Source organism: Diadema setosum, chromosome 10 (genome assembly GCF_964275005.1).
Source record: "Diadema setosum chromosome 10, eeDiaSeto1, whole genome shotgun sequence".
NCBI lineage: Eukaryota > Metazoa > Echinodermata > Echinoidea > Diadematoida > Diadematidae > Diadema > Diadema setosum.
Genome location: NC_092694.1, coordinates 33,326,720 through 33,340,351, shown reverse-complemented (window position 1 = coordinate 33,340,351; position 13,632 = coordinate 33,326,720). Strand labels below are relative to the sequence as shown.

General features: G+C 37.2%; 1 protein-coding gene across 1 annotated transcript in view; it reads right to left on the bottom strand.

The window, feature by feature from the left end:
- The window catches only part of LOC140233954 (D-aspartate oxidase-like), a 29,274-nt gene extending 20,796 nt beyond the window's left edge, over nucleotides 1-8,478 (bottom strand). Inside the window, exons 1-2 of the mRNA XM_072314042.1 lie at nucleotides 8,240-8,478; nucleotides 234-345 (exon numbers count right to left, since the gene is read on the bottom strand). Of these exons, the coding sequence (XP_072170143.1) occupies nucleotides 234-345; nucleotides 8,240-8,433 (306 nt within the window). The 5' untranslated portion in view covers nucleotides 8,434-8,478. The remainder of the gene's footprint in view (nucleotides 1-233; nucleotides 346-8,239) is intronic.
- Nucleotides 8,479-13,632: the final 5,154 nt, after the last annotated feature.

Below are 13,632 nucleotides of genomic sequence, written 5' to 3'. Positions count from 1 at the left end.
GTGATATCTCAGTTCGATGGAGTATGCCTTGTAAATTCACTACAAACCATTATGTTCTCCCAAAATGTTTTCACGTTGCATTTCATAATGATTCGAAGTAAAACACTTGGTAGAACCAAAAAAAAAAAAAAAAAATGCAATCAATGGATAACAGTCTGTGAGCATGGTATGCAAATAAAGGAAGCATGTATTGTGTGATATGTCTCCTGAAAGCAACTAAATATTTAGCTCACCACTTTGTGTTTGTAGATGTTGTAACCAGAAGTGAAGTGAACACCAGATTTCCCAGCATTTGTGGAGAGAACAATTTTCCACAGATGTTTGAAGGTGGAAGAAAACCATCTCCTGCGGGAACATGTCCACACGTGCTTCATACAGTCAGTACATTATGAAATACAAAACGTGACCAATATAGTATTTTCCCTGTCTTTGGTGTTTTTGCATGACTTACATCTCACATCAAACGTGAATTCGTGTACAATTTCAATGCAAACTGTGTTTACAGGCAAATTTCATAAAAGCATGATTATTTGGGGGTTTTATTGATTAAAACTAATCAATAACATATTTTCTTGTTCGGAACGATGTTGCAGACAAATTTCTTTGAAAAAACAAAGAAATTCAAAAAACAATAAAATACTGAAGAAATTTTTTCTGATTGCACTTTTTTTTTCTCTTACATTTGCTAAGGGCACTAAAAAGAATATTTACACAAAACATGTGCCTGTTTTGAGCTTTATTTAGTGATTTATACCAAATTGTCTAATTTCATGCATCATTATGCATAGATTAGCATAATTTAGCATAAATAATAATTTTTCTGAAAAACTAACTTCATGGTACTTTAGATTACGTCATAGGCAATAACGTGCAAATTTCAAATTTTCGTCGCGATCGTGCGGTCAATGGCCGAGATCTGGAGGGGGGGGGGGAGGCCTGGGAGCCCCCCCCCCCCCCCCCCCCCCCCCCCCCCGGCTCTATCATCTAGTGAAATAGCCCGGCCTAGTTAGGGTTAAAATCTAAGAACTTTGATCTCTGTAATGGGCCCTGCTATAGAATTGAGCTTTTGTGTGAAAAGGAATTAGGAAAAGGTAATACAAGTTTCCTCTGAATATTCCTAGAGTTGAATATGGAAAGCAGAATATTAACAGAAATCTTCATACTCTAGATTCTCTCTCTTCCTCTCTACTATATCATAGGTATATATATATGAAGAGTTTGTTTGCAAAAAACCGATAAGTCCATATTTGCCAAATGGAGATATTTGTGATTAAAGGTCAAGAAAAATAAAGAGAATAATAAGAAAATTTGTGCTTTTTTTGACCATAACTTCAAAAATATACATTTATATGTAGTGACCAATATATCATTTAAAAGGTATTATTTTGTACTTTATGATAGAGATCGTACTTCAAAATCTTCAAAAATGGACTTATCGGTTTTTGCAAACAAACCCTTCATATATATATATATATATATATACACACAATGCTGTATATATATATATATATATATATATATATATACTATGTATAACAATATATTATGACCGTGCATCACAAAACGAACCAAAAAAAAAGTCAAACCCCTTGATTTTCTGTGAGGACCTTATGAAGGTGAAATGGGTCAACCGAGTCAATCTTAAGTTTTTCACATTTTTTGAAAGAGCTATTCTTCTTCCACATTATTCTCTAGTTTGGGATCAGAACATGAATGGGAAAGTGTGCTTTCCCCAGTTTTTCTATAGAGTAGAATGATCAGGTATGTCTTAGAGGCCCCTTTTTCATTTCTTGAATACTTTGCACACCCTTCACTTTTTAAGTTTATAATAACTTTTGAAAGAATAACGCTAGTATACTGCTTTGAAAGTTGGCATTAATCATGGACAGAATGTGTTAATATTAGAAGATGCTTAATTTCAGCTTAATCTGATAATCCTTTCATTGTCGTTGCTCCCGTGGTTTACATCCTGTGTAATTGTCCCTTTCATCACACAGCTATAAGCATGACTTGGTAAAGATTAAATGCTTGAATAGACCCTGTACTTCAGAGCCTCTTTCCTCATACAGTTCATACTTTTCCAGAGTGTGTGCTTTCTTTCCAGTATTTAGATAGGTTAGGAGAGTCCATTTGTGAATTGAGTTATACATCATTCTAAAGCTTAGAGTCTGCTCTTGGGCAAGTCCAAGATATCGCGCACCTTACGTATGGGACATTCAGAGATTTCAAACCTCTGAAAAGTAATGAAGGAGCACTTGGATTTTATTGTTTATCATCAGGAGGACTGGTATCCCTGAGAAGAATATTGTGTTTAAGTTTGATGTCATTTGACCTTGGGTTAATGGTTTTATTAAGAAAAATATGCCAACTTACGTATGGGACCAGAGAAAAACTGGATTTTTCAAAATAAAGTTTGAACTGAAAATTCTCTGAAAGTACCTTACTGATCAAGTTCTGTTTGGAAGTGAAGAAAGGTACAATACTGAAGTATCTTCCAGCAAAGTTTCACTGCAAAAGAATAAAGCATATTTTCATGAAGTTGGTTTAATTAACGAAAGTACACCTTACGTATGGGACATGGCTCAACTTACGTATGGGACATTTGTCTTTAGTGCACAAATGCATTCATGGGAATGACTTTAAATTTCCCCATAGTGTCATATTCAGTTCCACAAATCATGCTACAACATGTAACAAAGGAAATAGACTTCTAAGTGGGTACTTTCCTGGTTCAGGTACCTAGCAAAAGCTAAAATAAAACAAATAAAAGTAATTACCAATTTACAATTAAATGTCTTAGTTTGGATTCCGTCATGCATTAACACTGTCCTCATGATGTCTGCACATACAGATATAGTGTACTGACACTCTATTTCTAGCCCATTTGTAATTACTCTAGTCAATATTTTTTCATCAAATGAAAAAAAAAATGAGCGAATTCTAGCTTGTGACCTTGATATAGCATACATGTACATGTACAATAACTAATTTGTAGTCTTGATAATTTCAACTTTAGAATCAAATGTCATGTACAGTGTAATTTGCAAATACAGTTTGAAGTGGGTACTTTCAGTAGCTCTAGGCTTACCTTGCAAGTTGTCTGAGTTTTTATAAAGCTTTTATAATTGTTTGAAATGCAGCACAAAACACAACAACAACAAGAGTACTTCATTTTGCTCTGTAATCATCATGTTTTGCCATGTGAATTTTAGCTGAACTGCAAAATCAATCAAATTTTAATGAAAGTTTTAGATTTCAAGGAGATAGAAGAATGTATGTACCAATGCTGTTTTTTTTTTTTTTTTTCAAATTGCTTGGCTTCGTGTCTATGAAACCAAAGACGACAAAATTTGTGTTACTTTGTACATACATACATGCTTGTGTAGCGATACAGGAAAGATTATCATTTGCACATTCAAATCTAGATTTGAAACACTTAAGTTACTCACTGATCTGCAAATTACAATTTTGAATAAATTCTAATAACCTCATTTGATCATACACTACCAGATTGCAATGTATGTTGATAATTGTGTAGATGTGGGGTACAAAGTAAGTATGAGTTGATGAAGGTGTCTCAGAGCACATCTGTCTCTTCAAACACAAAATAGAAAAGAATATTGAATTCCCTATTTGTTTGTGTAATTTGTGTTTTTAGCACTCCAACCACAGAACCAGTATTGATATTGTGGTTTATAGCAAATGTAAACTATAGTCTTCATTTTACAGGATTTTCAGAAATCATGTTCATGACCTTGATGTTAAAGTCATGACATATTCTGAGGGTGAGCAGTTGAAATATTAACAATCATATCAAAATAAAAAGTATTCTCATAGGGTTTTTCCTTTGCTATCAACTCTAGTAATGACAAAGTTACCTGCTCACACCTTAAGTGATTTTTCTTTTCAGTAAGACCTATAATGTTGTCATTGATGAGCGCCATAAGCACAATTGTTTTGATTTCGCTTTTGAGGCTGTACAACCTGTGGTACATGCTGAACAGTGTACTGCACCTAAAATGACACTCAGAGAATCCCATTCTTGGACAAAGTCATTTTGTAGAGAGGTAAAGTTGAAAATGATAACTGAATTAAGAAAATGTCCAATATCAAAATGTTAACGGGGAATGTTAATTTAAGACCAGCTGCACAGCCTGTAATGAAAATAAGAAAATACAAGTATAAATGAATATTCTTTATTTTCCTTTCTTAATCATAGAATGACTCAATAATGCTGTTCTTACACTCTCCCTGAGGTCAACTGAGTAGGAGAGGCAGATATATAGACATTTCCTTCAGAGTAGGTGCAAAGATAACCATTAACCAAACAAATGTAAGGACATATAGCATTCATGTCAAAAGGCGGTTTTCCCATTCACTTTGCATGTAATGTCCCATACGTAAGGCATTTGTCCCATACGTAAGCAAACTTTAATTAGTTATAAGATGAAGGACTAATTAAATTTCCTCATTTAGTTTTGCTAATCTGGAGTTGACATGAATAAATTAGAACTTCCTAAAGTATGATTGGTCAATGTTACAAATCTTCAGAAAAAACTTAAAAAAACATACTCAAATCCTTACGTATGGGACACTATGTTCTGGGAAAGTGCATAATTTGCATAATTAATGTGCTGACCTTGTCTTACCAATTGCAGATTATACTAACTCATACAGGGGTCATGTCCATAAAGGAACTAGGTCAAGGACAAATTCAACTGATTTTAGATGAATATTTATAATTTGTCCCATACGTAAGGTTTGTTTTTGATTTATGCAAATCAAGGCCATATTTCTTGCATAAATTTGCATAATTCAATATTTTCTTTGCTGGAAATATATGATTTAACTCTTTGGCTACAACATGATATCAATAACTTTTTGATAAAATCAAGATGAATTTTGAGCATCTGAGGGGACATTATCTTGGACTTGCCCTCTTTCAGAATCTGCCCTTAACTGGAAACCCATGTCTGGCGACTTTTTGTTGGCTTTGTGATGCAGGGTCACACACACACACACACACACATATATATTCCTCAAAACAGCATAATCTTAGGTCATATGTTACTGGCAGTGAGTTGTTTGTCTGATAGTCCTGTGGAAAGGCCAATATCCGGGCTAGTGACAGCAATCTCAGTGTTCAAGGACGGCAATTATACAGTGCCCTTTGGAACGGCAGTCGAAGAGACTTATAAAAGGTAGGGAATCCCATTTGCATGCCTTAAATGAAGAGTTGTGTAAACACAGTGGTATGTTGAAGAGAGTATCATTTTAGAAACTCCCATAAAGTATTGAAAGTGGAAGGTAACATTTAGTACATTTTTATTGACCGTTAGATTTTGAATTGAATTTTTTCGGGGCTCACCGTAAATTCCAGTACATTACTAGGCTACCTTTGCAGACCCATGCACTGCATGTGTGTCCATCATGTATATTTTGTGAATAAAGTTCATCAAAATTTACAAACATTTCTATATCTAATACATTCTTGCCACACACTACATCAGCTCTTATACTTATAGATTTGTGTTTATAGATAAAAAATACAGAAGACTGCAACAAAAAGGCTTAAGTGTGGCTGACACACAGCACTACTGAGTAGTTGAGTTTTGTGCATTATTCAAATTGTAGATAACTGTTGACTTTCAAATTTCTAAGCAGTGACCTAAACAAGTCCCCTGAGGTTCATATTTAATGTTTTGCTGCATTTTGGGAGTTCTGTAAAAGGTATTCCCTACCTTTAAAAGCATTTTTTTTTTTCACCATGTACAGATGAAACAAGGAGAAGTAGAAATTACGCGGTGCATAATATATGTCCCCGCCGGAAGTAGCATTTAGTAGCAAAATGTACAATATAGGTAAAAAGATCAAGGTCAAAGGTCAAAGAAGTCAAAGGACAAAATTCTGTGTAGAAGTTTTGAAGCCCTCACCTAGTGCCATCACATAAAGCAAACGGAATCGAAATCGGGTTAGAAATGGCGAAGGAGTAGCATTTAATAGCAAAATGTACAATACAGGTCAAAAATCAAGGTCAGAGGTCAAAGAAGTCAAAGGTCAAAATTCTGTGTAGAAGTTTTGAAGCCCTCACCAAGTGCCATCACTTAAAGCAAACGGAATTGAAATCGGGTTACAAATGGCGAAGGAGTAGCATTTTGTAGCAAAATGTACAATTTAGGTCAAAAATCAAGGTCAAAGGTCAAAGAAGTCAAAGGTCAAAATTCTGTGTAGAAGTTTTGAAGCCCTCACCTAGTGCCATCATATAAAGCAAACGGAATCGAAATCGGGTTAGAAATGGCGAAGGAGTAGCATTTTGTAGCCAATGTACAATATAGGCAAAAAATCAAGGTCAAAGGTCAAAGGTCAAAATTCTGTGTAGAAGTTTTGAAGCCCTCACCTAGTGCCATCATATAAAGCAAACGGAATCAAAATCGGGTTAGAAATGGCGAAGGAGTAGCATTTTGAAGCAAAATGTACAATATAGGTCAAAGGTCAAGGTCAAAGGTCACAACTGAAATTCTTTATAGAAGTTTCAAAGCTCCCATGTAGTGCTATCATATAAAGCAAACAGAATCAAAATCGGGTTAGAAATGGCGAAGGAGTAGCATTTTGAACATTTTGATCACACACGGACGCACGGACGGACGCACGGACGGACACACGGACGCACGGACGGACACACGGACACACACACGTACGGAGCCCGTTTCATAGTCCCCTGCTCGAACTCGTTCGGCGGGGACAACAAAAACCCAGCTTTACTGCTTTAATATAGTTTTAAATGTGAGTTCAGGATAGAAACAAGGAAAGGTAGAAATTACGCGGTGCGTAATAAATGTCCCCGCTGGAAGTAGCATTTTGTAGCCAATGTACAATACAGGTCAAAAAACAAGGTCAAAGGTCAAAGAAGTCAAAGGTCAAAATTCTGTGTAGAAGTTTTGAAGCCCTCACCTAGTGCCATCACATAAAGCAAACGGAATTTAAATCGGGTTAGAAATGGCAAAGGAGTAGCATTTTGTAGCAAAATGTACAATACAGGTCAAAAATCAAGGTCAAAGGTCAAAGAAGTCAAAGGTCAAAATTCTGTGTAGAAGTTTTGAAGCCCTCACCTAGTGCCATCACATAAAGCAAACGTAATCGAAATCGGGTTAGAAATGGTGAAGGAGTAGCATTTTGTAGCAAAATGTACAATACAGGTCAAAACTCAAGGTCAAAGGTCAAACGTCAAAATTCTGTGTAGAAGTTTTGAAGCCCTCACTTAGTGCCATCACATAAAGCAAACGGAATCGAAATCGGGTAAGAAATGGCGAAGGAGTAGCATTTTGTAGCAAAATGTACAATATAGGTCAAAAATCAAGGTCAACGGTCAAAGAAGTCAAAGGTCAAAATTCTGTGTAGAAGTTTTGAAGACCTCACCTAGTGCCATCACATAAAGCAAACGGAATCGAAATCGGGTTAGAAATGGCGAAGGAGTAGCATTTTGAAGCAAAATGTACAATATAGGTCAAAGGTCAATGTCAAAGGTCACAACTGAAATTCTGTGTAGAAGTTTCAAGCTCCCATGTAGTGCTATCATATAAAGCAAACAGAATCAAAATTGGCTCATAAATGACAGAAAAGTATCAAACTGAACATTTTGATCACACACGGACGCACACACAGACGGACGGACTGACGGACGGACACACGTACGGAGCCCGTTTCATAGTCCCCTGCTCGAACTCGTTCGGCGGGGACAATAACAAATGTAAAAATGTTAATCCGTATAATCAATGTTAAGCATTGTTAAAATCAATATACAAAATGTGAACAATAGTTAAAATAAAAAATTGTGTCTAGAATAAACCGTCTACAGTTATGGTTTATTGAGAAAAATAGTGGTATATCCTATTATATTTTAGGCTTTATTACAAAATTTTCATATGGTAGGATGTTTTGTGATACAACTGACCTGGTAGACACATATGTATCAAACGTGATATCTCCAACATTCATATTATGTCATATTATGCTATGCACATAACAGAGCAAACTTTACTTCTCTACTGAAGAGCCGAGTTAAATCCCGCTGGAATTGTCAAACACACCCCCCCCCCCCCACACAAATAAAATATTTTAAAAATGATGATATTTGCAATAATCTACATAGGATTGAAGAAGGCTGACTACCCTAAAGCAGAAGAAGAAAACAAAAATACTTCTTTCAAGACAGAGATTTCTATATAATTTCCATACTCACATCACGTCTTCATTTGGCGTACCAACAACCAGGTAAGGCTGTATGAAACCTGCCGCCCCATCAGACGTCGTGTCCGGCGAGAACTTCTCAGCAAGGATCGCAACATCAGCATCTGGGCAGAGAGCCTGGATGTTGACTGCCGTGGCAACGCCAATGATGCCAGCTCCTACCACTGCCACTTTCCGCCTTGGCATGACTAAGATGTCTTGCAATGGGTCCTTAAGACAAAAAGCAATGAACTGAATTGGATGTGTTGTCTGAGTACAAAATATGAGAACAACTAATATATGACTATAGATTCAAACCGAGTAATATATTTACACTGTACATAAATTGTGGCTGAGAATAAAAATTAGGTTCAAAGGCAATTTTTTTTTTTTTTTTTGTGAGAGAGTCAATCGGATTGAGATATGACACATAACAAACAAAGTTATTGACAACATGTAGATGGAAATTAAGAGGGGTATATCTTTTTACATTGATATACTGTACATTTGATATTAAAGACAAAATACACAACAGCTGCTAACGGATAAATAAACACACACCTGATTGTTTGATAGGCTCCTCAGAAATGTTAGTTTGGTGAAAGATGAAGTGTGATTAATACTTACAGTGAAAGACCAGTCAATATCGCTGGGGATATCGCTCCGAGGGGATTACGTCTGGTTTCACCGAATCCCTGTCCTATAATTTAGGAGATGAATCATCATAGTTAAAAACATAAAATGTTGTAACAAGTACATGTAACACTGGTCCAAATAGACGAAAGGTTCTGCCTATAATATGAACCGTATTGTATACTTGTCCAGCCAGCATGTCTATGTTCCGCGTGATAAATAATTCTTACACCCAATCGAATAGGTGCGTATTGTTCCCTGTGTGGACACCGAGTCGTGTAGGCCTATTATGTGGACGACCTTCCCAAAGATGACCTAGTCTCTTTGGCTGGAACATTGGAAACGTCAACAAGTTCTGTTTGAAAAACACTGAGAGTGTTGACTCTGATGCAAAACGCAGGTTTGTACTTTAGATGTAAGAAGATGTTGCTTATTTTAGCTACTCTTCTCATAATATACAGTATTACATAGACTCAGTAGTGAGGGGCAGGTCATTTTGACACAGACATGCAGATTTAAACATAATGCAAATACATCGACTGCCCCCTTATACAAGAACGACCCCCAAAATAATGAATATTGTATACCATTGGAATTACCGTTCATTTACTTATCAGAAATTACCACTTAATGATTATAACAAGGAAAAGTAGAAATTACGCGGTGCGTAATATATGTCCCCGCCGGAAGTAGCATTTTGTAGCAAAATGTGCAATACAGGTCAAAAATCAAGGTCAAAGGTCAAAGATGTCAAAGGTCAAAATTCTGTGTAAAGTTTTGAAGCCCTCACCTAGTGCCATCACATAAAGCAAACGGAATCGAAATCGGGTTAGAAATGGCGAAGGAGTAGCATTTTGTAGCCAATGTACAATACAGGTCAAAAATCAAGGTCAAAGGTCAAAGAAGGCAAAGGTCAAAATTCTGTGTAGAAGTTTTGAAGCCCTCACCTAGTGCCATCACATAAAGCAAACGGAATCGAAATCGGGTTAGAAATGGCGAAGGAGTAGCATTTTGTAGCCAATGTACAATACAGGTCAAAAATCAAGGTCAAAGGTCAAAGAAGGCAAAGGTCAAAATTCTGTGTAGAAGTTTTGAAGCCCTCACCTAGTGCCATCACATAAAGCAAACGGAATCGAAATCGGGTTAGAAATGGCGAAGGAGTAGCATTTTGTAGCCAATGTACAATACAGGTCAAAAATCAAGGTCAAAGGTCAAAGAAGGCAAAGGTCAAAATTCTGTGTAGAAGTTTTGAAGCCCTCACCTAGTGCCATCACATAAAGCAAACGGAATCGAAATCGGGTTAGAAATGGCGAAGGAGTAGCATTTTGTAGCAAAATGTACAATACAGGTCAAAAATCAAGGTCAAAGGTCAAAGAAGGCAAAGGTCAAAATTCTGTGTAGAAGTTTTGAAGCCCTCACCTAGTGCCATCACATAAAGCAAACGGAATCGAAATCGGGTTAGAAATGGCGAAGGAGTAGCATTTTGTAGCAAAATGTACAATATAGGTCAAAAATCAAGGTCAAAGGTCAAAGAAGTCAAAGGTCAAAATTCTGTGTAGCAGTTTTGAAGCCCTCACCTAGTGCCATCATATAAAGCAAACAGAATCGAAATCGGGTTAGAAATGGCGAAGGAGTAGCATTTTGTAGCAAAATGTACAATATCTAGGTCAAAGGTCAAGGTCAAAGGTCACGACTGAAATTCTGTGTAGAAGTTTCAAAGCTCCCTTGTAGTGCTATCATATAAAGCAAACAGAATTAAAATTGGCTCATAAATGACAGAGAAGTAGCAAATTGAAGATTTTGATCACACACGGACGCACACACGGACACACGGACGGACGGACACACACACACGTACGGAGCCCGTTTCATAGTCCCCTGCTCGAACTCGTTCGGCGGGGACAATAACGATAATAATGATAGTGATGATGATGATAATCTGATAATAGTAAGACGAACAATAATAATACATAATGCCAATAACGCCCACAACACATAGTTAATAATCATGCGCTTAACTCTTTATGTGTCACGGTGTAATCCCCTGTGTCCCACTTTATTCTGAGACAGCAACGTTGCCACGCCTTGAGAAAACAAATGAATGTACAATGTTCAATGGTACCGGTACACAGTTTAATGTTTGTTTAGACTGCAAAAAGATGGGTTTTCAAAGGAGATTTTAAGATATTAATGTTGCTAATTTTATTTCAAAAGAAGAGATTATGTAAACGTTTGTGCAAATTTGGTTCCTCTGTTTGGAAAAACAAAATAGTCCTAGCTTTTTGAGCCAAGCTTTCTATTGTAAAGTGTAGATTCAAAGTAATTCCCTCAAACAATTGGGATACTCAAGTTCATCAGCTGTGGCATAAATGTCGGTTAAAATATCGGCTTAGTTAAACTGCAAAGGAAACAACCAATTTCAAATGATTCATAGATTATATATATTTGTAATTGCACGGACCAATCAAGGCCAGGGAAACATTTCTTTAGCATCGATGTTGGGATTGAATCAACACTGCATTGTTGGTGAATATGGCACATAACTTTCACAACACCATTTTCAGAAATAGTTTTAAAGCATTCAAATGAAGAAGAAGAATGGATAGACTTTGGCTGTTCCGAGATTTCTGTACCTGGTACTGTTATATGTAATGATCACCACTTACAATATCTGAACCATTTATGTTACAGCACCATTCATTTACCATTCAGAACTAGCCATTCAAGACAATTCAAGCTTATACTTGTGCTTATTTGCACGATATTGAATGGTGAATAAATGATTGATGTTGTCACTCAGTTACTATTTAGAATTTACCATTCATCCTCTTCCACATCCACCTGCGTACCACGGGCTTATCATCCACCATTGATTGGTTTATTACCAGAACTACCGACTACAGGTAATTCAATTTTGTAAGTTCAGCTTTGGAAAACAAAGCAGGCCCCATAAATTCAGCTTGGAAGGTAGAATTACGATGCAGAATTTATCATTCAAAACCACTACCAAACTAATTTAAACAATTGGAATATCTTATTTAGACAATGAATGGTAAATGAAATGGTACCAATCAAATTGATTTTTCACTATTCAAATTACCATCGACCATCGACCATTGTCAATCTATTTACCCTGGCTTCACAAAATAACATTTAGCTTTAACTAATACCGTCAAGTACGACACTGGAATAATAGTATCCACTCAGATTACCATTGGTTTACCCTTCAGCATGCGACTCAACATGCTATTTGGTTTACCATTTAGCATCGCATTCAATCCACTCAATCCACATACCATTCATTGGTTTACCAGCAGACCGAGGCCTAGCCCGACGAGACGCTGTTAATACGCTGTGCGAATACACAGCGACTGGGCCGGGCTGTGTATAGTTACAGCAGACCAATCGCGCGGACTATGCTATCAATGATACGAGTATACCCTTCAGTTCAGTAGCACACGGGTCCCTTGTTCACTGCAGGCTATACCCTTGACAATACCGGCAACTCAAATTATCACTGCCTGGTCATGGTCTAATGTCTAAAGTTCAGTTCATGCACCACTGAAGCTTTAACTTTTCGCATTGCATCAGTTTTACTTACCATTCAGCGCTCTCCATTGGCATGCCACTGGCCGTTCTTGCACAGGCTGAGTGATGATTTACAATAGCCATCCGTAGGCTCCTACCATTCACACTGCATAAATCACAGGTCATCATTTGCACACCACTAACGTTAGAGCGACGACTACTATGACACTCACTTTACCCCACTATTATAGCCCGAAAATGGTTGACCCTTCATGAAGACTTTGGGGCTATTCTAATCATTAAAAAAGTGCATGTCAGCCTGACCCCTGCTAGTGATGCCAAGTTCAAAAAATTTTTATGAGTGAGATTTTCGACTCTGATCGGCGTCTCGGCGCTCGCGCGCATGCGCGCGCTAATTAGGGGGCGTCCCGATCGCGTGTTTTTTTTTTTTTTTTTTAGACGGCACAGATTGGGGACCCTATCCCTAAACCTAACCCTATTCCTAATCCTAACCCTAACCATCAAACCCTAACCCTAACCCTAACCCTAACCCTAACCCTAACCCTGACCCCAACCCTAACCCTAACCATAAACCCTAACCCAACGTTTTTCCCATAGGTTTAACACGCGCCATGCCCCAATCTGTGCCGTCTTAAAAAAAAAAAAACGCGTCCCGATCCCCCTCCCATGGTAGGGAGCTTTGTTGTTGTTGTTGTTGTTGTTGTTGTTGTTGTTGTTGTTGTTGTTGTTGTTGTTGTTGTTGTTGTTGTTGTTGTTTTGTAATTACAGTATTAGCTCCTAATGATGCCATCTGGGCCCGTTTCATAAAACTTGTTATCAGTGACAAGTTGTCATAGCTGTAATAAGCTACTGAAATCCTCGCAGCTGATTGGCTAAGTGCAAATTTGTCATAAAAGTGAGGCAGTTGTCACTGATAACAAGTTTTATGAAACGGGGCCCTGGTGCATATTCCCAACACTTAAGGACGTTCCTCAGTTAAAGTGAAGTCATTTTCTTCAAACTTTCCATACCATAACTTTGACACATGCGAAACCCAAATATGTAGATAAAACCATTGGTTCATGTGCTTGCTTTTCTTCTACGGGACTTTGAAGAATATGATTAATCTGCCGTCCTGTACGAAAATGATAGGGCCTATAGCGTTACGGGATCAAGACCATGATTGGCAACAAAATCTGCAATGACAAACTTAAATCCCCATAACTCTTTCAAAATCCAAATTCT